The following is a 26,796-nucleotide window of genomic DNA, read 5'->3' on the forward strand; positions in this document are numbered from 1 at the left end:
GCTCAGTCCTATTCCCAGCTGTAAGAGAGAAGATACCTTCTCTTAGATTAAGCACAAATCAGCACTGGCAGTACCCAGTAGTCCTAATTTGCTAATGTTCCCATGAACCCCTAATGCTAGGAGTTCATGTTCTCCTAATGCTTTCCTTCTCAGTCCTTAACTTAAAATGGCTATGGTTTAAAGTTCAGAGGTATGCAATAGCTGTGTTTCACTTCTCCCAGATATCCCAGCCATGGAGCATGAAAACAGAAACCCCTCTCTTTAGGCGTCACTGCCACAAATCTGCCTGTGGATGTTTCAGAGTAACTCCAATGTCTCTGGAGTACCTGAAGCTTGTTGGCAGCCAAAGAGGACCTTACATTCCAGTATTTCATGCAGAAGGAAGTTGCTTAACTGTTGTTAACCAGCTCAGAGAAATTAAGATGCAAAAATTAGCAAATGTTTCACTTCACTGCATACAAGGCTGCCTTGCAATCTTTACCCAAATAACATGCTTCAGCCATCTGAATAACAATAAACCTACCTAAGAATACTGGAGGGAAACCAAGCCCAAACAACTCTTTTGTATTCTCTGGGATCAATTGAAAGTTTTCACCGTTATTATTAAAACTGAAGCAAGAAAGTATCACAAGCCACTATCTGAGGTAAAAAAGGTAAACACGCCTTGTTTCAACCTGAGCAACACATTACCCACCTCCTCTTGCATCTACTGCTTGGGAATATTCCTAGAAATAGGCAGGCAGATGATTGCCAGAAGAAATTTTACAACCAACATGGGGTTCGTGCATCTAGTCACAGCTGGCTAAAACAGTTCTGATTTTGCAATTCTCCATCCAGCAAAAGCTGTCAATGTGTTACAAGGCTGCTCCTTAACCACTTTACGGGAAAAATAAGTCAATTGATTAGGTGATATTCAAAACCACCAAGATCAGACTCTTTTAAACTTTTAAAACATCTTTTTTAGGCTCCTCTCTCTAAATTCTAGGAAAAGGATAATCTCATACGCCTTTTAAGAATTTGATGCCAATCCATAATTATCACATAAGATACTACATACACTTAACTAATGAACACAACTACACACTAGAGAGTGAATATTGGAACACTAGAGAGTGAATATTGGAAATCCATTACTCCAAATCCAGCTTTGATATAGACCTCAGTAGGTTACACAAAAAATTTAGATGTACACCCCCTTTCATTACTTTTAGGTTTCTGAAAAACCTAAACATAAGATGCAAACTTATTACTAAAAATGTTCTAATCTTAAAAATACACCAAAAATTGCTTCCACACTCATAGAATTTGAGTATATGAATATTTGTGCTAAACACACCTACTTCCAATTACCCTGACAGATGCTCAACATGTGTGCAAAGCAGTTGGTGACACTGCCCTGGATTCCTGCCTCCAGGAACAGCAGAAATGCTGCACCCTTAAAGAACATGGTGAAATCATGCAGTGCTCACTCAGCACAGGGTGAAGTCAAACGCTGCATACTTAAGGACAACCCTCTCCCTGACACTAACAGCCACCTGTAGTCCAGATGCACAAGGAATCAAATGTGGCGTACATTCAAGCAAATAAAAAAATTATAAACAGGCCACTTGTACTCATTTTCATCAACATCAAAGTAGTGCTTATTTACAGGAAGAGAGGACTGGGCTGTAAATAAACTTAAACCTTGACAAATAGGTGAATTCTGCTCCTTCATTTTTGGAATTCAATTCTTGACTCCTAAAAAATGAAATTCTGAATTTCAACCACCAACCTCACAGAACACACATATGGGCTTGCTCAGTAATAAAAGTATGCTTTGACTTGTGGCTGTCATGCAAAAATCTCCATAAGAAATTTCCTAAAACAGGAGCTATGTCTTCTGCCAGAGAGAAACATGTTTAGTAGCAGATGAGAGACCATCACTTCTGGGACCAAGAAAGCTAAATGAATCCCAAAGGTGGATTTTGTTTCTAGGTGTGAGGATTATTGACTCAGAAGGTTGTACTCCTAACAGCTTAGATTTCAGCAAAGCAGGGAGGAGCAACTTCTGAAGAACAACTTCCCTTGGCCCTGTCAAGAATTACTCATATGTGGCATAAAGGCCAAGTAGAATTAGCTAAATTCAAGGTGCAAACCTAAGCCTACATATAATTTTGCTGAAGTTTTAACTATAAACTACTGGGGTGCAGGGTTTAAGGGGAATCAGCAGCTTAAAACTAGACAGTTTTAAAACTCCCTGAGGTTCAAGTACACTAAGGGTACTACATCATGCCCTCCTGCCAGAATTGTTAGTCTTCATTCTTCTTTCAAAACAACCCAAAACAAAACACCCTAAAAAACAACTCCAAACCCAACCTACTTTGTTTTACCAGGCAAAGAAGCACATCTGTCTGAAAGATCAAATCAACGAAGTCATTCCTTATGCAACAATGCATGAGGCAAAACATCCTACGGGAGGGAAAACCATCTGTACTTCTGGGGTGTCTCATTTACAGAAATTACATTTAATGAACAGCAAACTTTAAAAATCAGTCTGCAGGAATCTGACAGCCTAACTTGAAAGAAACAGTATAGGCAATGGATGATGAAAATCACTGCACACTACAATCAAGTCTTGACTAATGTCTTTGTGGAGATGTGGTGATTTCATCAACGCAGGTATTTATATGCACATATACATCACTGTGGGATCATGACTGACAGACACATCTCATTAGAAGGCAAACAAACAAGCATGCTTCTGCCAGGGAAGAAAAAAAATATAAACTCCAAAGTCACGAGCTCACATCCAGGGCTCCCTTTATGGAAAGCTGTTGCACATTAACATATACCAGAAACATTAACAGACCTGCAAAACACCACCAAAGCATACATGACTATCATGTAATTAAACTGCATCAGCACTTTTGGAATACAATATTTTCTGAGGAATGACTCTCAGCTTACTTAAGAGAGCTGCTAATAAAAGTCAGACAGATTTTGTTAATGTCGGAGAGGTGGTTTAAAATTCAGGTTAATGCAACTGCTAGAGATCATAATCATTAACTCTAAGTTTCTGGTCTCAAGACATCAAAGTAAGGAGTTCACATGCAATAAGCAAAGTCAAAACAGAGACTGTAAACAAATGAGTGACTATAAGCAAACTGCAAAATCTGAAACTGCCGAAGCTTCTTCCCTAAAGAATCACTACCTAAATCTCTGCTGCTGTACCTACTGCTGTTAGTTTTCATAATGTTTACTAAATTTTTAAAAGAAAGTTTTCATTTTTCCCCTCAAAATCCTTTCAGAAACCACTTCCCACACTTTTCCTTTTGTAATTCATCCCCACTCAGCAGCCATCTGCTCCTTTCCTCACATACACATGCTGTACACACTCCAAAACAAACACAATGCAGAATCAAACAGCGTGATCTGACTTTTTTGTTAGGACTACTCAAGCAGGAGCAGTTCCCTCCCATCCCATCCCCTCCCTCCCTCTTCCTGTCTCCTCTCTTCCCCTTTCACTGGGGTCTGCTGGGAAGCAGCATGTGCTAGCTTCCAAGAGTAGGGCTTGAGAGGGAGGACCAGCTTCTTACCCTGCACTCAAGTACTAAGAACAGAAGAAATTCAGCAAAGTCACAACATTTGGCACATGCACCACAACAGAGATCAAGCTTTGCTCACCACCAGGAGGAAGACCCCTCTGCTCTCCACATACCCCATGCCCAGCGTGCTCTGCAGCAGAGCTTTGGGCCATCAGCACAAGCATCTGCAGATCTGGACTCTGGCAAAGCAGATATCTCAAAGGACCTAGTGACAAAGGCTTCCAGCTGCTCAGCTTTTATCCATACACCTGGAGTCCTGTACAAGGCTAGTCAGCAGTGCCAGCCCTCTTTCACAGACGGGAGTCAGGATAGCACAAGAACCCAAAGGATTTGCCCAATGCCATCTAGCAGGTGGTAAAAGAAAAACAAATTCCAGATTACAGACCTGGCTTAATTCAGGCCTGGCTTCACTCTGTGTGCTCCTTGACAGTTTTCCAGGTACCAAAGGCAAAGTAAGTCATGCTCTTGCCAGGAACACATGGGACAGTAGAAGAAAGCCCTTAAGCTGGCAAGAGGCAGGAAGAGTGGAAAGTGTAACTTCTTCTGAGAAATGCTTTACGGTCCTTTGATAAACACCCAAAGTAAAAACCAAGATTTGAATTGTCAGGAAAGGTCTTCACAATTCCCACCCACTCTGAGCCTATGCCTACAAGTACAGCCGGAGAAGTACATTCTGCTTCTCACAGGAAAGATAAAGAATACTCAGACAAAAACCCTTCCATAGTTAGCCAGTTTTGATACAAAGCAAACTTCAGAAAGGAGAAATACCAAGCCCCATGTTAATATATGACACAGCTACACATAAACACACAAGTCACTGTACAAAAAATAAAAGGGGTAATATTCACATAGGATTTTGAGCCTGGTTGTTTAATGAATGATTTAGTTTAATGGGCAAGCAAAACCAAACACACCCACGCAGAGCCTTACAAAGCCTGAGTATCTGGGCCAAATTCAGCCACTTGGAGACCACATTCACAGCTCAAAGTCCAAAAAGAGAATGGAGAAAGTCAGGGTGCTTCTGTACCTTAAAAACAGCTCTCAAAGTGTCACTCTAGATTCAATAACATAAAGCACACACCTTTACCTTGAGAATACTGATCTATGGCTACAAACTCTTGCAAATGCATCAATTGCCTTTTTTCTCTAAATCCTGGTTTTACAGTAAGACGTGGGTTATTTGAATCAATAGGCCATAGTGCCTTTCCTGTTACAGGATGCAGGAGATCATTACAAAGGCAGAAGAACTTTATGAAGATGCATCACAATGTGCTTCTCTCACCATAATTCCATCTACACAAATGAGTACTCAGTGTCTTCCAGATGACAGCTTTGAGAAATACCTGGAGATGTTAGGGACAATCACAGCATCTCTGCTGAGCATATAGCAGACAGTTTTAATACTGCATAGCACTTAGAAAACAAGAGAAGAGAGCAGAGGGGAGTTTCAGCTGATCAACTGGAATCAGCAAGTTTAAATCTGACTAGAAGATTGATCTGCATCTGCGATAAATGCTGTGTGATCTTTGATGACAGCTCGGTATTGATTCCCAGGGTGAGGTTATTGAGAAGGAACAGTACTGTGCCCAAAAATGACTTGCACCAACATCTCATGATCTCTCATTCCATCACTGATCCCACCCATCGCTGATCTGCTTATGAGATCTGCAGAGATCACAGCACCAGAGGCCATGGCTGGTGCACATTTTTAGAAGAGGGGTGAAAAGCTATTGCTGAGGGAGCTTCACTCACTGCAGTAACACTAACAACTTGTAGCAGACATCAGTCTGCTTCAGTGAGGAAGGCAGAGAGCCCTCAAAAAGACAATGATATAACAAATGCAGAACACCACCTCAATCACATGCCAGCATCATTCCTCGTTTCCCATGAAATCCTGAGGGCTGCTTGCTTGTGCATGCACCAGGAAACACTGCTGCCAGCATACTGCCCACCAAAAGGGGAAGGGGGTTGCGGCTTCTCACACACAATAGAGCAACTCTCCCTTAAATCAGGCAAGCATGAAGCTATTCCTAGCGAAGGGTAAGTAAGAAGCTAATGATGGTTATTAATAGCCCTTAAAGCTATCAGTTCATCTGAGTTAAATGCAAGAGTAATAATCGCTTTACAACCTTCCTTATTTTACTGGGGAAATGGACAAAAGTTTTGTGAAATATTGCTGCTAACCTCAGATTTCAACTATTTTAAATGTTGAAAATTACATTAACCTGAATCTATTGGGCTCTTATGTATACATATCACTGAGGACATAGACCAGAAAGGGTAGACAAAAATCTTTCCTTGTAACACTTCTTCAAATTCAATAGGTTTTTTGCCACAGTCTTCCACAGCTATTGAGCCTACAATTTAATCTGCCATTAAGCATGCCTAGGTATTATACATCACTCAATATGGAAAACTGCACTGTAATGACAAAGGTGGTAAGGATTTCTTGCTGTTCTTCATTTAGTTACAAAACAGTAGTCCAGAAAATTTCCTCTCGTAGCAAGAAAAGCTAGAATAAAACCAAGTCTTAACCTGAAATAAAAGAACTACATCTTGACCAGAAGCATAGAAGAGAAGAAATAGTGAGATCTGTACTGTTCAGATTGAGAATTCTTCCTCTGCAGCTCTATGACAAATGTGGATAACTAACCACATCCAGAATTACAAAAGATAGCAGAACATAGAGCATGTTCTGGGAAATAGGAAAGACACTGGTTTTTCAGAGACTGGTGGAGTTCTCCCTCTAGGCACCTTGGTCCTTCATTTTCTGCTGCAGTGCTTCTTGAGCCTTTCCTCCAAAGGACTTCTTACAATGCAGGATGTAGGTACCAACAAAGGTCTGGCTTGAAATAGCAAAAATGAAAGCAAGACAAAATTTCATGTGCTAGATGACACTCTACCTTTATTTACCTTGGCTTTAGCCACAGCTTGTTAATAAACAGGGGAGATATGTACCTGAGATTGCTCAGTCTATAAAGTGCACACCTGGAAATGCACTTGGTCTAAGAAGCCTGATCCTACAAAGCAAACCCACATATTTATCTGTGAAACAGTACTATTGGCTTTGACTGTGGTTGGATTTTGTTAAGATTGTTGAGTGGCTTTGTACAACTGAAAATATTTTAAGACTACAGTGTACACATTTGTTCGAGAAGTTTACTGTTCCTGCACAGAAAAAGTAAGAAATTTACTATTCTTACTATATAATAAAGGTAAGGTAAGAAAATTACATTACTTGGCTCAAACTGTGCAAAAATATACAATAGTTTTTGAGAAAAACTTGCAACATTTCAGACATAAGAACTGTGTCTAAGCCCACAACTCAAAAAAATAACTGTGACCTGTATTGTCTAATGGGAACTTATGCAACTGAAATATTAAAGTACTGAAGTTACACTGACTTTGTACTGGAACACCTTCTTTCTCAGTTTTACCCAGTATCAATCTCTTGTACAGTAGATGCTACCCAGGGCACAACAACTATCTGCAACTGCTCAGCAGACTTGCCCAATACAGGATCATGTTCAGCTGCATTGCTGCCCTTTATCTTGGAGTTGCTATCTCAACAGAAAACAGGTATTTTGAAACAAAAAACTGATTTAAAATATGGCAAGGATAATCTTGAAATTCTTTTTCTCTTGCATCCCATCTCGCCTTTACTATATTCTTTAAATATGAGCAAACTCAGACTTGCCCAGTGGGTCTTGACTGCATCCAAGAGTTAACAAGGACTTTGACTATAAAGTATCCTTGAACATCCTAACTGATGCAATATGAAAGTTTAACTGGATTGGTCAAAGTCAGCCCATTAGCAAACTGATTGCCCTCCAGCTCATTGTAAGATCCAGCATTAAAGGTTAACACCAGAAGCAGGAGTGAGGAAGGGAGTGTAAGAGCCAGGCTCATGGGCACAGGAGCACCCACAGTGTCAGTACAGCTGACAGCTCACCCAGAGCTCCAGCTGTTCCAGCTGTAGTTTTGGCAGAATGCAGGACACCTGGAAATGAATGAATATGCTGATGGAGACATATTGGGAAACAAAGTGTTTTCAAGTTGGCCTAATCTATTGCTTGCATGGTCCCACCTCCTCTTCAACACTGCACATATTTAAACAAGTATTCTGCTCTGCTTCTAATGTGCCAAGGCTTGAAAATATAACAGCAACCCAGTAAGGGGAACAATAACCAACATTTCAACTAGTTGTCATGAAGGAAACACAGGGGATATTTGTTAACACTAAAGTCACTGTGTTGGAAACTAAAAACATGTTTAGAAGAAGAGTTGAGACTCTCACTTGAGCCCACTGCATGGTTAGAGGCCCAAGCGTTCTGATCTGCCTCCTAAACTCCACTGCCCTAAAGCAGAGTAGTAAATTCACAGCACTGCCCTGCATTTGACAAAGGAGCTGTTTCACTCTCAGCACTCACAGTTACTACATGGGAGAGCACCAAAGGGAGGAAACAGCAGAGCCCTCTTACCCAGGGAGCTGCCCAGACAGTAACTCTGTGTGACACGTGGGAAGGGACAGATCCCAGCAGACTCCTGAGACAAGGCGCTTTATGGATTGAGAGCATCTTCTCTGTGATGGCAACTTCTTGCCTAGTTCTAGCAACCAAAGGTAGCAGTGTGCCAGCCTAATTAAGAATCTAGCTTAAGAATCTGAAGGGGTAAAATCCATTAAGATGTTACTAAGGAAAATAATCAAAACAGCAAATACTAGGACAGTTTATTTCTCCTGGTGACTTTGACAGGTGCAATCTAGACAGCTATCAGGTGAGATGGGTCATCAGGGAAAATTATCACAATGTGTCAGAAATTACTCTTTTACCCTACTCAAAGTTAGTGTTGGTGAATCCCTTACTGTAACATGATGGTGCCTTTCTAGTCCCTTATAGATAAGCTACACCCTATCTGTAATCAGCACCACTCCAGGTCTCCTGAGAGTTAACCACTGCTGAGCAGTCCACAAAGCAAGCCCTGCAGCTGTACCATAATGTGAATATTCTCCTGACGTCAATCTATCTTAAAGCTACAAAAGCACAAAGACGTTTCTGTGGAACTGACAGATAATACAAGATCAATGCAGTACAGTGTACACTAAAGCACAATGCACATTAAGGTTTTTGGGCTGCATGAGATACAGCCCAGATAAATAAGGTTGACATGCAAAGATTAGATATAGTCTAGTCTTCTTCACATGCTATTACAAACTGTTAAGTAGTGTATTGAATGGATTTTACTGGACTTATAATCAGTAGATACTACAGATATTTTTGCATTAGCACCACAGCAAGACCTCAGATTGATTCCACTCACACACACTCCCAAATTAAGAATACAAATCATATTGCATAAACCAGTAGAGTATGTATACATATGGTGTACACAGCCCTCCTTGTGATATTCTAGTTGCTTTGAAATACAGCACAGCTACTACATGCTACCAAGAGCAAAGAAAACCAGGATGCATGGCTACATATATGAGTTCACATTCCATATAATTTTTCTTTAAATACACCTGTAACAGCTTCTACAATAATGGTATTAGAACAATCATCCAAATCTCTATCTGCCTTGAATTCTTATGCAAAATAGATGGCTGTAGCTTGCATTTTGCAGAAGTTACTCAACAACAATCTCTAGAATTTTGCAGACAGTTGCTTTAAAATAGCAAACACAAAAATAAGAAGATAATTTGGTAGTGTTTGTCCTCACTAAAAGCAGCAGTAATGCAAGGACTTGGGGCTTTGGAATAGAATCAGGTCTGATTTGGTAACCGCTATCATTTTATACTTAGATAATTTCCAGTGAAAATCAAGCATATGTGACAGTACCTGTTCCTCTTTTTCTTTGGTCTTGCTCCTGGAGACTCTGGAAGAGGTAACATCCTGAGCTGGAATGACAGAGATTTGATGCAGTGGCATGTTCATCACACCGCCTTGTTTGGTCCTATCATTTACAGGAAGGAGGCTTGAACGCAGTGCTCATTCTGTGCCATTGTAAGGCCTTGCAACTAAAAAATAAAAATATTAGATGATGTTAAAGTAGCTTGAAATGCAGTAATTTCTAAATCAAAGCTATGCCATCCACTGGACCAAGACATATGTCTTTTTTTCTCTGTATTCTGGTGCCCTTGCTGGGTGAGAAGAGACACAGAAATTTTAAAGAATTTTAACTAGACAGGTCAGAGCACAATTAACGCAAAATGAACAAATAAATTCTCAACCAGTTCTGAATGCATTTTAACAGCAGAGCTAGAGGGGCAGGGATCATGCTTGAGTTTGCTTGGACAGGGAGAGGGAGGAAGAGCAGCTCTCCAAGCTGAGTGTGCTACCCGGAGGCGCAGGAAGCAAAGCTCACACAGCTAAGTTTCCTAAACTGCCAACCCCCCATACTGGATGGAATTGCCTCAGGAGTCATCCTAAAAACACTTGAATGCTGCAGCTTTGGCTAAAAACAGAAAATAGCCTGCATTTGGCTCTTGTCATTCATATAAACCTGTAACAGTTGAAAGATGTATCACATGAGCTGTTCCTTTCCTAAGACTATTAGAGATTAATATAATCAAAATCCCTCACTAGGGATTGTGAATTCACTGGGAGGACAACACACACTTTATCCTTCTTCTACTAATGTAACAGGGAAGCATTACACATAGGAAAGATAGTGATAGACATAAATTAGCCAAAATTGGCAATGCTCATCTGAAAGGCAGGCATAACTAACCATACTTTTTATTAGATTAGTGAAGTTAAAATAAATAAAAAGCTTTTTGAAACATGTAATATCATTGAGTGTTTATTTGGAATGTAATTTGCCATAAATGAGACACAATCAATTGTGTTTAAAGAACAGATTAGAAAGGAATTAACACAGCAGGGACTATATTAAACAGGGCAACTGAATGATGCACTGTTCCTCTGTTTCCATAACATAACAACTTTTTGTTTGTCTGGTTCTGAATCTGAAAAAGCAAAAAACAGAGACTAGATAAATGGCCTGTGTATTATGTTGTTTAATAATTTGGAAATAGTATATCTTAGCACTTAGTGCATACCCTTAATTTATATTGCACACATTTTTTATTTAACATTTAATTGGAAGTTTTGAAGATAGAACCAGACCATTCAGCATATTTCATGGAATCAAAAACCTAAAAAGCTTGGCTGATTTCCACTAGACTCCACAGGAATACTGCAGTTGTGTAAAATGAAAACAGGATCAAGTATTTTGACTGGTTTTGATTAAACAATAGGGGGGGAAAAAAAAGTTCCAAGGCACTTTATATGGAGAATGACAGTTCACTATCTTCTTTTCACTGAGGGGGAAAGACTTCTCAAAGGTTGTAGAGAAAATGATGAACAAAACCAAAAATATAAGCAAGGCCTGCTGCATCCCAAACACACACTCCATCTGCTGCCTGATGCTGTTTGCCCGTTCGAGTGCTCAGCCAAGTTCAAGAGCTTTACTGACACGTGGGCAGGATTTGTGCTACTCCCAGAGAGGCCAAGACAGCACCACAGAGCACGCATGAGAGCTTTAAAGGCAACGCCTCCGTAACTTTCAGGCATCACTTACTTTAAAAGTAAAATATATCAGTGTGCATAAACTGGCAACAAGGATACTTCCTTACTGGAGGACAAATGGGAACATGAGATTTACCAGCATTATTGAATCCCAGCACAAAGAGGAAACACAGAACCTCCTCAGATCCTCCCCACACCTGCTTAGTTACATCCTCTAAAAGAGCCAAGCCAGAGGGAATATAAACATGGGCTGAGATGGGATTATCAAACCACAATAAACAAGGCAGGAAGGGAAGGTATTTTCCCAAGAAAACACAGAGAAAGGAAATCCAGAGAACATTAGGCTTCAATGAAAATATGCCAGGTAATATGTAATGGAGCAAAAGTGAAGGAGTTCTGCTCTGTGTCTCCCCTTGAAAAGGGTTCTGGGTTTGCAGGCAAGGACAAGTTGTGACTATAAAGAGAACACGGAAAATTATTGGAAAACACAGTTAACCCTCTCTGATGATGGCAAACAAGTCAAACCAGTTTTTTTGCAGGTATTTCAAGGACAGCATGTGTTAGAATTCTTTGAAAGAGCTCAAACAGCAGATAAAATCCAACTGTGTATTCAAAGATGATGGGAAACAGCTCTCCTCTGGTAAAGAAGCCTGGCAGATGCTCTAATAAAGCCTGCCTTTGTTCAAGGGTGGCTTAGAGAAAGCTGTAAACTAAACCCAGATGCCACCCTGTCGCATCCCCAATTGGCTGGGTCCCTAATAATGCACACAACTCAAATTCTGTCTGTATCAACCCAAAGCACTTTAACTCCACAGGGCTAATTAAAGGATAAAGTTACGTGAATGAACAGACCATCTGCAGTACTGAGTACAAACAGACAAGCATGCCAGAAAAGCAGTGCCACTCAAAGCCAACACAAAGCGAGTTATGACAAGTTCCACAGGATATCTCACAGCTAAATTAACTCCACGTACTACCTGATTCAAAGGTGAGGAGTTGGGCACCTGCAAAGTGGGATCCAAACTTGAAGCACATCAAATTGGGGGCCTGCCAAAAAGGAAGAAGTGCTAAGGCAATGAGACTGCCCCTAGATGGTCCCTTTTGTTCAGGATTCCAGTTAGATGTTTAGGCCGTACCTCACACAAAATGAGAACTCCTCATTACTACAGCATCTCCATCCAACAGCAGAGTACACTTGCCCAGAAGGTGCCAGGTAGGAGCTCAGCTTCCTCCTTTACTGTGTTTTATTTGGTTCGCAACTTCCTGCAAAGCTGCCTGGGGCACATGGGGATGCCAAGACAGAGGACAACTTGAAGCTCAGTTGTTACTCTTATCTATAGCCACAGTGGTTCCTAAAAGATGGATTCCAGCCATACTGCCATTGCAGAGAGTCTTCAGAAACAAACGCCATTTCAAAATACAAAAGAGGTCAAAATCCTGGCTGCAGACCCCTCAGATGATCTTAGCTCAGTGAAGCAAAGATTTCATCCACTCAGGTAGTCCAGCTTTGCTTTCTGCAGGATAGGCAAAACAGTAACTAAAAATGCCTGCAGACACCTGGAACCACACCACCTAGATCCTCATTATGTTGCTAGAACCACGAAGCTGCAGCAAAATCAGCCAGCCAGATTCAGAGAACACAGGACAGTCTCTCAAGGTAGGTGAGAAGTACAAAAGGAAGGAAAAGCATGTACATGACTTGGGCCTGGTGGCTGGGGCATTCCCTTGAACAGTCCATCTGACAGAGGCAGAAAATTAGTTCTGGGTTACGAGCAGGAAGTACTTGGTGTTAAGGAAACCTTCCAGTCTGACCATTCACGTGACTCTGGCAGCTGCACTCTCAACACCAGAGACTTTCACTGCTGGGACTGAAGCCCCTTCAAAGCAGGAGGCTCCTGTGAGCCTATGAAACCCCTGCTTGACTCCCTGCACACCCCACTCACACAGTCTGGACACGTTTGCTTACTGGTTTGTCCCCAGGTTTCCCAGGGCCGCGTCTCAGATGTCTTGTTCCACAAAACCATTTGTTCACAGTGCAGTAACACAGCAGCCTGAGCTGGTGCCTCCAAGGAGCACCCCCAAATAGGGACCCCCTGGGATTTTATACCATCACAGTCTACCTGCACACAAATCTCACTCTTCATCCTGAGTCCCCTGCTCCAGCTGTGTGTCCCAGTGTCCATTCACCTATCTCACTGGCACTATTCATCTTCATGCCCTTTGATGTCCAAGAGGTTGGCAATTCATGGCCTCTTGTCTCAGGCTCTCACCCAGAGCTCAATCTGCATCTGAACTACCTGCACCAGATGTATCTCTCAACAATGGGAAGAGACAACTACAATAAGAAAGCCCAGTATAACAGAAGTAGGTGGAAACCACTCAGAATTCCTGCTTTAATCATCCACCCTGTCAAGACCTCAGCTTCCCAAGTGACAGCAAGAATGTGAGACAAACCAAATTATCTTGCTGGGTTGTTAGGGTGTCAAGTGCCATTGGAAGAATGTAGATGGAAGTCCTTCCTCACCTGCCCCCTACTGCAGCCCTCTGCCCATTACATCTCCCAAAATAAAGGCTAAACTACTCTTTGCCAAAGATTCACAGCTGAAAAGGGGCAAATAAGCACAAATAATTTCCTTCTGTGGTTTGGTACCTACCCACAAACATGCTATCTGAACAGCAGATTCTCTTAGGTCATTTATACTTCAGAAAGTATTCCCCTGCTACACAGGGTATGCTGAACAGCTTCAACAGAAGCTCTGGAGCCGTAGTGGCACTGGCTGCAGATGTACACAGGCCTTACCAAAAGAAATGCATCCCAAGGATGCATGTAAGTGTGTACAGATGCTTTGTATTACTCAGAAGGGGAAAAATACACCAGCCACATAGGTCAGTTGCTTTCCTGTTTAAAGTACAATAGGTATTCTGGATTAAAATAATATGTCTTTATATGCATGAAAGATATGCCCTGGAACCTGTGGCAAAGGGAAGATGATAGTCACTAACGGAAGGCAATTGCAAAGAATTTCACCTGTGAGTTGTTCTGGTCTGCCCCAAGGCTTCTTAACTTCTCAACTGCCCTAGCCCACAGCAGTGACTGTGAGCAGCATCACCTATGTCAGTGCTCTGACAGTCTGTAGCAGGGTGGACAGGTTAAAAATAAAGCAACAGATCACTGATGTCCACATAAAACAGACACTGAAGCACCATCCACTGCTGTGACAATCCTGCCATGGGATAAATCAGTCTGTAGAACTGCAGGGCGCCTTCCAGATGTAGGCTGAGAATTCTGCTCTGAGACTCTGGATCGCTGCCATGCAATCTGGTCTTCTGAAACTTCCCCTCTATGCAGCACAAAGCCTGACTAACCCAGGAAGGAATGCAAACTCCCTGAGGAAATTTGCTGCTAGATGGTGTAACATCTTCATCAGCTGGCTTACTTGCTCATAATAAGACTTAAAACAATCTTTTAATGCAGATTTGGAATCTTTTTCTGCTGGAGGTCTTGATATGGAATCTCAAAGCTCCATTAAAAAAAACTCCTTTGGTTTTGTGTTTTTGTCATTGCTCTGAAGGTAACAAAAGCCCTCATCCAGTGATTTTAGTATATTCCTGTGTTCATCTTAACTTTTCCTAGCTACTTTGACATTTCACATGGATATAGCTTATGTCTACGCTCTGTACACTACATTTTCCATATCTGCAAATATTTCAATCCTATCAGCTTGTGCTGGCTCCAGTTTGAAGCTTTGATTTATTTCATTTTGAGCTTGTTCGGACTCTTCCCCTACTAATGTATGTTACGTAATGCTCTTCTAGAGATGACAGATGTGCATTTTCAAAAAGAGGATCCTGCATCTGTGTTTCAGTTTAGTTTACTGTAGCTTAATCAGTACTTTGTTAACAGCAGTATTTAAGAGATGTTATCAAGCCTCATGCACTTCACATGCATTTGTTAACTTGACAAACAAATCTAATCAACAGAGCTTAAGGGAGAGGAACTAACACTTCCTTTCCTGCAGTACCTTTCACATTTCACTTCTAATGTTGTACTAACCTTGAAAAGAGTCCTTGTATTCAGACCAGGCAGATATAATTCTGGATTATTGCTATTTTCAGCTTTGAGTCTGCCCATGTATCTTGCACTGTTTACCAGCTTAAACTGTAACTTCTCCCTTTATTATCTCAGTTCCTCCTTTCCACCACCAGCTAGTGCCCCTCAGCTAATCAGCTTCATTAAGTTCAAATATATTTTTAAATCATGTTATTGAGTAGCTGAAATCAAAAGAAAGACTTAGAAAGACGACAAGAGTTTCTTCTGCAAGTTCCCCATCTTCCCTTTGAAAGTTTCTCAATATACAGGAATATACAGGTGTAGACTACACATAACCCACAGAGAAACCAAGCTATCTGCCAGCTCTGGCTAAGTCCTCTCCAAATAAGAATACAGTTATTTTAATGAAAGTAATACAGCTAGACAAGCAAGCAGTTAAACTACAGTCTCAGTAAATAATGCTCCCAAAGCTTTTAGCAACCCCTTCCCATGATTTCAATGGAAGCTGAGCAGCATCTGGACCCTGAAAAACAAGTTCCTTAAAAACTGTTCCCTTCAAATTAAATCAGCTGATCAATGCAATTATGAACTAGCTTGGTTAGCATTCAAGAAAACAAATGTCACTTCCCTCTGTTACAGTAACACAATAGTACAGTCACTGCAGTCCCCTGAGAAACAAATAAATTACTTCTGTCTGCTCCTGTTACTAATAGCAATTTACCTGCATCAGAAGCATCACTAATCAATCCTGATGTCCTGTGGAAAAAACCAAAGCTCCACACACACCTGGGGCAGTAAGCTCCTTCTACAGATGCAAAACTTCTTTAGCATCAGCAATCTGCTGGTTCACAGACATTTTTAAGAAACTCCCTTTGTATATTTTTTATGAAACAGATCATAATAACATCAGTAACAATCTCTGGGACAGTCTCAAACTACAACAAGCAAAAAGAAAAAGAAGTAAAGCAAGCGTTTGATTCTCTACATTGGAAAGTCCTAATGATGGAGGCCAGGGAGAAGTAATAGCCAGGACTCCTGTTTTCTCAGCCAGCAAATTCCTCTACTTGCTCCACTGAATTCCCAAATCTGTTTGCGTACGGGGGTGCCATTCACTCTCTTGCCTCAATAATCACCATTTCTCCTCAGCCCTTCACATTAAAGACAGCTTGCTTCTGAACAGAGCAAGTCTGGCACATGAATCCCACTCACAGCAAACTGATCTTCACAGCTTTGTGCAAGCAGGACATGACACCACAGCCTGTCTGGGGCTTGCCTTATCACTTTTAGCCATCCCATCAACTCCCAGCACGAGTAGAGACTGGCTTCCTGGGAAATGAATGCCTCTCTCCAGAAGAGGTATTCTTCCCTCTGATTGGGCACTGAAGCCACCCTGCAGATCAAAAATTAGGATGTCTTCATCACACAACTTTAAATTTTTCCAGAAGATATGGATGAAGACTTGCTTCGTTACAATGCTCATTGTCAGAGAAGAACATGCCACAGTATTATACTCATTCCTACAGCTTCTGAGAAGAGCTGTCTTTCCCTTTTCACTGCATGTCCAAAAGTGATGCACAGCAGTAACCTACATGGATTCCAGTGTGAACACAGCTTTGGGACTGGCTCACCAAGACTGCTGCAGCTGGCTGACTGCAATTGCAGATCATCCTGCAATCAGCACAGAAGGGTCCACAGTACAGCTACTGAATACAAAACCTCTCCCCTCACTCATGTGCAAATGCCAAACCCCACAAAACTGTGACATGCCTCAGAAGGACAGCAAGTGATATCAGGCACATGGAAACACCCCAGACCTCCAGAGTAACTCCAAATCTATGGGGAAAAAAGCACTCCATGAGACAATTGATATTTTTAAAAAGAAAATGTAATGAAGATTATAATCCAATGGAAGAAGAGACATACTAATACATATATAGACCAGAGAGAGGAATTTGCATCAATTGCTTGCAGGTAAATCTCTAGTCTAGTACACAAGTCCACATGATACAATGTAACACCTATAGATAATTTATGATCCTTTCCCATTCTTCATTATAACCGTTTTGGCACTCATAAAACTCTAAATCAGTTCTGAAATCCAAGGAAAAATTGCACTGTATTTTTATCTTCAAAATTATTAAAGATTATTTAAAAAATGCATACACTTACATTGAAGACAACAAAAGCCTGGGTCTCTCAATCAGAATAAATATTTACAATGCAAGACAATGATGAAACAGAACAGTCTAACCATTGTTCAGTGAGGACATTGCTCACATTCTATATTGTACAGCGATAACAATGCATTTTTAGGAAAATTCTGTGCTACATCACTTATTTTTCTTTACATCAGAGACAAACAGTTGTAAAAGCCATTTACAAACAACAGGCACCTAATCAACATTCTTCACTTTTCTTTAACTGCTACCAGGCAAAACACTCATCTTAAGGCAGAGCAAAAAGAATATACTATTGGTTATATGATTCTGTGTTTTGAAGAAATGTGAAATCATTCCTTCTTTGTCTTTGACTAAGAAATTTCCAAAGCCATGCACATAAGAATGTATTTCTTTTGAATGATTTACAAGTTAAATGTCAGGTAACTCTTAATTTATAGGTTCAAGTTACAACATGTTTTTGCTGCGGAAGCATTAACAAAATCTAGATTTCTGGATCACTATGACAAGCCTTTAAACTCTGAAGAAACACCTATAAACCACATTCTTTAGGACTTGCTCAAAGCAACTGGAGAGCCCAAAACCAGAGTCTGCAGAAGTTCAAATGCAGAGCAAAAAAGAGCAATGTACCAAAAATCCTGTATACCTAATTCTTCTGCTAACTTGCATGTCACAGATGAGTTGAATTTCAACCATAAATTCTCACATTTTAAAGTAACCTGATTTCTGATGCCAAACTCACTACCAGAAATCATTTGCAATCCCCCAGATTTAAAAATTCTAAATACATGTTAAATACAGAGAAATACCATGAGTCAATAAAGTATAACAGACTTCAGTGAGAACTTTTTATTGAGGAATATACTCAGGCATAGTATGTTTCCTTAAAGGCTTTAAATTTCTATCTTTTTCCATTCTGATACCTTCTCTGTACATTTGCTACGTCCAGGAATCCCCTGAGCAAAAGGCAGTGTGGGAAGGACCAACACTGGGACGTGCATGAGGACTTTCCTCCAGGCAGAACAGCGTGCTCAGGGAGTAAAGTGCACACCTCACTGACACTGCTGCCCATCTTTATTTCAAGCGTCACCAACACAGAGGTGTGCTCACTGGCTGTGGTTCAAGAAGGCAAATCATTGAAGTTCTTTGGTTTAGCCACTTCTGTGCAATGGAAGGATAACAGTGCTTCCACTTCCCATTTCCTGGCTGTTCCAGCCACACAGCTAGCTTTTGTGGGTGGTATTGTTCCTTACCATGGCAATGTACAGTACCTGGCACAACCAACAGCACAGACTGAAGACGTACAGTAAGACAAGCAATAACAGCACTACTCATCCGAGTCAGTCTCTCAGTTTCACACCTGCACTGTCACCAAAAATTGCCAGATCTTGATTTGAGAAAGTTGCTCGGCAGACAAACACGGTATTTCTCATAGACTTCAACATGAAAACTATGCCTATAGTTTAAGAACCTCTGTGTCACAGCATTATCATTAAAAAGTAAGGCTGTATAAAGCCCACAGACAGAGTCCAGGTCTGTGAACTTAACTAAATCCCTTCCAGTGCCAGAACAAGACAGCCTCTTCCAGCTGCAACCTTATCATTGGATTTGCTGGGTGGTTAAAAAGTCTGCATGTGTCTATCATATTTTAAGTGTCCCTGGTGTAGTTTAAAGGCCAGACAACTGTTTCCAGATGGCTGACAAGCAGTCAGAGCCCAGCTCGCTGTGCCAGAGCCGACACGGACGCGCTGGCAGCGCGTCCCTTGGCGCGGGTGTTATTGCACACCAGCCTGCTGGCACGTGTGCGCTGCTTCTGACCGTCCTGCCCCACAACAGCGCTCTGTGCCACCCGAAGGGACTGGCACTACTGAAACCCACAGACAAGGCATTCTTACCACACTCTATAAAGAGCCATTCATCCCCACTGTACCTAAAATAGCCACTGGATGCAATCATGAGATGAATACGTGACTGTGGATTCTTTTAAATCACTGCCTTCTTGCATAGACAAGGAAACAGTGTCCAGCAGTTGCATCCTCACCCGTTGTCCCTGTTCTCAATTCAGCAATAAAGTGTTGACCCTTTCTGTCCCACCCAGTATTAGTCCCTTCATTTCTAAAAGCATTCAGAAGTTTAGAGATTTTATGAGAAATTTAGAGAAACAGCAAAAAACTCCACCAATCCATTCCTATGCACTTGCAAGCCCTGTATAGAATCCTATTAAAGCAAACCCATCACAGCTTTCTACCGCCAGAATTACAGCAGTAAAGTCCAGCTATCATCCACTAGCTGCTCGTTGCCAGCCAAACACAGACACTGCAGAAAGCCACTGAAACAGGGTGAAGTACCCAGGTACAGAAAATGGTGCTTACTAATGAGAAACACTCAGAACTGCACAGGTCTGTTCCTTGCTGCTGGAGAACAGGCTAACTTGCAGTGCCCTTCTGACCTACTCTTAAATGATTACCAGTTTTTACTCCAGCATGTGTTTTAAAGCAATCTCCAAGTGTCTAGTAAGGGAGAGGGGAGGCCCAAGCCAGCAGACAGCAAAATTCTGTGGGACAAAAGGTGGTTTTGAAGGAACATGGTGATAACTGGAGCAATACAATGGAATGGATACTGAGATGCTGTTGCGTATCTACAAGGCAGTAAAAGAAGCTGCTATATGAAGATCTCCAAAAAGGAAAATAAAATTCAGGAGCATGGCCACATCACTTATGCCAACTGACATGTCACATTCTTCAACTCAATCACATTTAGAAGTGGCTTTTCTGTCTTTTCCCCAAGGACACGGTCTTTGCTTTAAATTAGTTTAAACAGGAGCCGGTGAGATGAGTCAAATGTGCTAAACAAGGCCAGTGCAACTCTGGTGCATACGAGCACTACTGTAAAACCTGAAACACTCATGAAGATAAAACCTGAAAGAAACAGTAGTTTTGATCAGGTATCTGTTGAAACTGAAAGCTAGAAGGAAAAATTTATTTATTTATCAAGCTAAAATATCATTAGTCCTCATGGAAAATCTACTGCTGGAGAAAAAGGCAAGCATCGAACCTGTTGAATTTCACATCAACAGCGTCCTTCACTGCAAGAGAGGAAAACTCACAGAACTCCACCCTAATCTCCTCCATGTTTTCCAGGACCCATACCTGCTGACTTTCTGGTTTCCTTCTCTAAGTAGCTACAATTACAATTACAATCAGGGACATTTGCTCTCCCAAAGAGCAGATGAAAAATAACTACAGACAAATAATTTGAACATCTATAGAGTTAGGTTAATGGAGAGATAACTATGTATTTCTCTATTAATCATATTAAATGGCAAATGCAAGTTTGTTTTTTCTTTCTCAATTGAAAAAAAGAAAACTACCTCCTGTTCCCAACGCAGCAAAAGTTACAAAGTCAAGACAAAAATCTCCTCCATTTTCTGCTCACTTAAAACAGTTGGCTTGTTCAATTCCAGATAGTCCCATCTTTAGCACAGGCTCCCACACATGGGCTGTACAGCACATCAAGATGTTCACAAGGTATATAAAGCCTAAAGATGTCTTCTGCTATTTCTGAAGTGACCAAAACACTGCTGCTTTCCTCTTGGAGGACCCAGTCATTCCCCTCAGTCTCTGGGCTGTACATGCAGCAGCACTGTGCCTGGGAACAGGCCCGCTCCCCTCGGCGTCACAAGTGACCTTGTGCCTGGCACGGTGCTTCCCCACGGGCTGTGCTCTCTCTGGAAGAGGCACAAAGCCTTGAGCTCAGAGGAAGTTTCACTCCCTGTTTTTCAGGGACACATGCTATTCAGTGAATGGCACTACCTGGCAACATTACCACTATCTTACAAAGAAATAATCTGGTACAAGCTCACATCCCCTACATTTCCTGCAGTTGTTAGAAGTTTCACATCTCAGCAAGGCCAGCTGATCTCCCACTGCCTTACTACAGACAACAGAAGTCAACTTAAGAAATTAAATCCACAAGTGGCTAAAAAGTACTCAGATCCCAATCTAAGGAGATGTGAAATACCTCAGCTGAAAAGGCTCCCTCTTCCTTGCTGTGCTGCTTCTTCAGCAAATAGACATAGGTGTCTTAAAATGTTCAACCTAACAGCTTCAAGCAGGAATCAACAATGCAACATATATATAATGTTCTTCCTCTGCTCATGGATTGGGTTTTCTGGGGTAGGTGAGGTTTTTTTACAGGAAAAATAAAATCTCTAGGAAGCAGATGCCCACCAAGGAGGGCATCTTCTTTTCCTAAAAAGAAGACACTGCTGGAAAAACTGTACCCTACCGTATTTAGGGTAAAGGCTCAGCATAAATGAAGAGCAAAGTTGCTACCATCAGTGTCAGAACAGCTGGTCTCCCCCTAGAATTACCTCTCCAAACACTGATTCTTTCCAGACTGGCAAAACCACTTCAGTCTCTGATCTTGTCCTATACGCAGGTTATGAATTAGAAGACTTCTCTAATTAGAGATCACCAGTGGAATTAGAAGGTAAATTATTTTTAGCAATTGTCTGATTGAGCTGGAGCTGCACTCAGTTGCAAATTAGTTACTGCTTTTTCTAAGACTACATTTTACACTTGAATTTCCAATACAATATTTAGTATCTCTTCAAAAGCCATCATCTACTAGCAAAGATGAAGCAGCTATCATACACCTAAGAAAGTACTTAACATCTTCAAGTTTCTCACTCAAAGCCTAGAAAGAACAGCTAGGGGAGATGAAGAAATCTCGAAAGGCAGAGCCATCTTCACACTCCAGTGGTGAAGGCATTTGCAAGCTGGAGTGACCCATCCCTCTGCAAGCTGTCATGCTGGAGTGGCATCTTTTCGAGAAGGGGTCGTAGAAGGCCCAGAGACAGTGAAACACATTGTTTTTATTGCTCACCAAGTTAAAGTATGACTTAGCCTGCTAGTGATTTTTTTTCTTTTTTGGCACATTACAAGAGAGGAAGAAACAGAGGCCAGCAAAAGAAAGGCTTGGCTCAGAAACTTGCCAACTGTCCTTGACTCAGAGGGGTCGCTGGACACGGGGAATAAACAGCACCTCAGAAAAGCAGGCCTGTGCTGCAGTGTGTCCATGCTACTGGCCTTGGTGGGACGCACTGTGTACAGGCAAGTTGCTTTCCACTCCCATTCCCTGCTGACAAGAGTTACTTTCAGACTTGAAACCCAACAGTTTCATCATCTTATTAAATTGCCAGTTCCTGGCTCAGATGTCTCTCATATGCATTAGTGAGATTACATCAACCACAAAGACCTGCCCATGAGCCACACAGGATATAGCTCAAAAGCAATCACTCAGAGGTTGGATCATCAGCTCTCTGAGTTTCTCTTTCCTCATTCATAGAAGCAGCAATATGAACTGGGTGACAAGGGATAAGTGCATGCTTTGTAGTGTCATGTGGAAAGGGAGATAACACCAGAGCATCAGGATGCAACTGGAAAACATGCCTGCCTTGAGCAGAGCATCTACCCTGAAGCAGAACCATCCCTGCAGCCTCCTCCCACAAGGCACAGACAGCAAAGACAGGCTAACCAAACCCATGCAGGTCTTACAGAGCACAAAACCTTAATGCAGCAGCTAATGAGGACTTGAAAAGGCAGCTGACACGCAGCCAAGCAGCACGATGCCTGCAGGGCATCACAGCCCTACCAAGTCTCTGCAAAACACCTGGAGTTCTGCACAGGGAGAACATGCCAACTAAAAAACTTCCCAGTGGCAAAGATGGATGAGACAGACTGAACACGTGTCCAAGCTGACAAGTAGAGCTCAAGTAGACAGAAAGCAAACAATCATAACAAATATCTAACAAGACACAATGAAAGATCACAGCCAAGAATAAAATGTATGAGGTATCTAATTCCCTCTCTATATAAGGAACTGATCCTGCACTCTTTGCTCTCAGGCTGCTGGACCACATGATGCCATGCTTGCCAGGGTATCACTAACAAAGGAAAGTGAGTGAGAAATTGTATCTTGAATCACACATGTTCAACTGCAACTGAGCTGGGATCCTTGCCCTGTGGTTGGAGAAGCTGATACCAACACCACCAGTAAATAAAAGCCTAGGTCTGGGGCAGATACAAGTGCTTCAGGGTCCCCAGAACACCAGACACTCACCATGGGAGATCCTGGGAAGAAAAACAGCACCAAAAGACTGAAAAGCACATGTCAGATTTACCCTACTGCCTTTGGTATGTAAATATACAGAGGAGATGCTTCCACACTTCACTAGCAGCATCTCAAATGCAGCCTTACTGAGCAGGGGTAAAATGCAAGGAGCACTTAGGCAGGCTTAGTACCAGGCACAGGGCTCTGGCAGGGCCATATCCTGCTGCTTTGAAACTGCAGGTCTAATACATCACTTGCACACTGCCTCACTAGAGACAAAGCCACACATTTCATTTAGGAAAGTAATCAGATGGATTAGGAAAGGTCAAAGAATAATAATTTTGAACTTTTTTGCCATTTGGAAATTACAATAGTGTTGCAAGTTCTCCATGCTTTCCCTGGAAAACATCACAAGGCAGTTTCCCTACACTTCCAGGATGGCACATAAAAAGATGCTTATCTCTAAAAGGTCTCAGGAACTGCAGAGCTCTGCAGGTGTACTAGAGCAGGACTCCTTTTCATACCCTGCCAAAGCATGCAGCAGCACACACAGAACAATACAGAGAGCTTTCAAGCCTTGCAATTTTGCAATGATTGGCGAGAACTTCTGCAACATCAGAAACACTCAACTTGAGCAGTCTCAGTAAGAGTTTCCTCCCCTGTCAGGTCTGACCCTAAGATAAAGGGTGCAAAATAGCTGAACATTGCTGTCAAAACAAACACAGAAACAACATACATGCCCCACACAAAGGAACTGCTAAGAGGCAATATATAGTTTTCACGCCCCCAAAAAAGAAGATATTCCAAGACTTCAATAGGAAAACACTGCATAAGAACACCAATGTGTTTAAAAGGTTGAAATCTGATCTTGTTTTTATTAGCTCCTGCTTTTTTATGCCAAGAGCAAAGTTAAAACTCCCTTCCATATTTTAATCAAACCTGCTACTGTTCTTTGCTAATTCCCCAGATCAAGCCAGCCTGACAAGAATCATGTAATTTTACAAGGGTATCTCTCCTCCCTCCACCCCCTTAGTTTTCAGACATTAATTTTGTGAAGAATCTGATGCATCACAGCAGCTCTAATTTGGTAACAATACTTTGCATTTCTCCTAAGCTTTCAGAAGGCCTTGCACTGGAAGAAGGCCATTTCACAGCAACAGGATTAGCACAGTCTGAGATCCTGCATTTGGTGTCCCATGGTTTCATAGGGGCCACTCATCCATGTGGCCGAGCTTATGTTTAGAGAGTGCCATCTCCATGGGCTTCAGCACAGGGCGAGGCTGCAGTTCTCAGCTGTGACACTGCAACTGACATTCCATTCTTTCTGCCACATCTAAAGTTCCAGCAATTATGTGACATTTAGCCAACAGGTTCAGAAGTTACTGGCAGTGTGATTGCATAAACCCACTTCCCCTTAGAGAACAGGTTAAAAAATTTAAATAAAAATCCAAGAACCTTACAAATATCATGATAGAGATAACAGTTGAGTTACAGGAAACTAAGGTGTGCATAGGTGAAGTAACTGAAATGGGAAAAACAGGCCAGAAGCAGGAAAAAGACTCAGATTTCCTGTCTCTCACAAAAAAACCCCTTTTTAGCTGCAAGGGAACTTCCTCTTCTTTTTAAAGCTAAGCAGATTTTTTTCTTCTCATTGAAACAAGACAGCATTTAGTTCAATATGCATTTATCATGCTTGGTGTAAAAAATCCTTTCCTCTAGAGATCACTTGTAATGTCAAAGAGCAGTAAATCTTCATCCCACCTGCTTTTGTGGATTATATGGATGCACATACATACACATGGACACCTTTTATGGAAGCAGTTTCATTGTAAATCAATCGTCACAGATTGCACTTGAGAAAAAACACTGACAACAACTGTCCTTCCTAGTCCTGGCACTAACAGCTTAGTCTTGGCAGGCAAGCTCAAGATGATTATTCTAAATGCTCTAACAATAATCACAGCTAAAAGGACATTTTGGATGCAGAACTGCAAGGGGAATTCACGTCATTTACTAGAAGGGAATGAAAAATCGAAGCCTACTGTCAACTTCAGAAAGAGTCAGACTGCTCCCATGAGTGTTTTCTTCTCTGTCATCACCTATGGTAAACTATTACCTCAGGCTCTTCACATTCCTCTGGTATGCCATACACGCTTGTGTATGAGGAACCAAAAAACCACTGCCAACTTTCACTTTCTATCCACTGTAGCAGAGTTCATCATGCTGTAAAATGCAAGCCCCTTGAGAGTGGTTTGCTGAAGAAGGGCACAGTAAATATGCAAGGAGACAAAACTACAGTCAGATAGAGTCATTTGCAAGAATTTACTGCTATAATGTGGCCCATGTTATGAAACCGTGGCAGAGCCCTGTATTGCATCACTTCCTGTTCTCTAATCCATCAATCTTCCCATAAATATTTATATGCACATAGAAAAAAAATACATAAACAGAAATATGCCACATTTTTCCATTAGCCTTTCTCTTCTGACTGATGCATTCGTAGTTACAAGAGATTATAACAAGGATTGGCATAGTAGTGAATCACCCCCAACAGCACACTGTGCTTTTACAACTAGAAATAGAGGGATCAGAGAGATTAATCCTCTGTCCTGGATGAGACAAGGAGCCAGTGACAGGGAAAGCAAATATAAATAGGCAGAGAAGGCTTTGTCTTCCTACAGCTCCCACTGGTGCTGAAGGAGTCTCAACAAAGAAATGCTTTAGGAGACCTTTATGGGTGACATTAACCAAAGACATCCCTTTTGAAAACCCTGCAGTAATCTGGAGATGAAGGGTTCCCACCAATAATCCTGTGACACCACCTTCCCTCTCCCGGGACAGTAAAGGCCAGGTCCACTGCCACGGGAACTGCTTACAGTAGAAGATCTGACTGAAAACTTCCTCAATATTTATAGGGGAGGTTGTTCAGAGTCAATTTGTTGCTTCCTTCAATTAATGGTACTCAAATGGTCCTCTAGAGGCAGAATGCACCTAAATCCCATGTCTAGAAGCCAGTTTCTAGTTTCAGTGCTAGGACTCATGGCAACGTGTGGACCCTCACACATCGGTGTGGTGTGCCCATGGAATTTCTTCTGAAATGAGAAAGGAGAACTTCAAACTCAACTCTAGCAACAAGAACAGAGGCACAACTCCCTTCCTCAAGCAGCACAACGGCACAGAGTTATTAGCAGTAAGTAAGTCTGAGTGACAAATTATTCTGGTCATTAGAATCAACAGATCAGACCCAGGGGAAGCCTAGCTATTTATTCAGAAGCCTTGGGGTTTTTTTCCCTACAGATACTCTTCCTTGCAGGCCCAGTACACACACTAAAGAGGAACAA

General features: G+C 41.6%; 1 protein-coding gene across 3 annotated transcripts in view; it reads right to left on the reverse strand.

Annotated features, from left to right (window-relative positions):
- MARCHF8 (membrane associated ring-CH-type finger 8) overlaps positions 1 to 26,796 on the reverse strand; it is an 88,694-nt gene that overhangs the window by 57,200 nt on the left and 4,698 nt on the right. For 2 of the 3 annotated variants that reach the window (XM_074544901.1, XM_074544904.1), the window contains exon 2: positions 9,422 to 9,600. In XM_074544901.1, coding sequence (XP_074401002.1) covers positions 9,422 to 9,517 — 96 coding nt within the window. In that variant the 5' untranslated portion in view covers positions 9,518 to 9,600. Of the gene's footprint in view, positions 1 to 9,421; positions 9,601 to 12,090; positions 12,161 to 26,796 lie in introns of all 3 variants that reach the window. The other variant, XM_074544902.1, reaches the window with a different exon arrangement.

The sequence above is a fragment of the Zonotrichia albicollis genome, chromosome 7 (assembly GCF_047830755.1).
Source record: "Zonotrichia albicollis isolate bZonAlb1 chromosome 7, bZonAlb1.hap1, whole genome shotgun sequence".
NCBI lineage: Eukaryota > Metazoa > Chordata > Aves > Passeriformes > Passerellidae > Zonotrichia > Zonotrichia albicollis.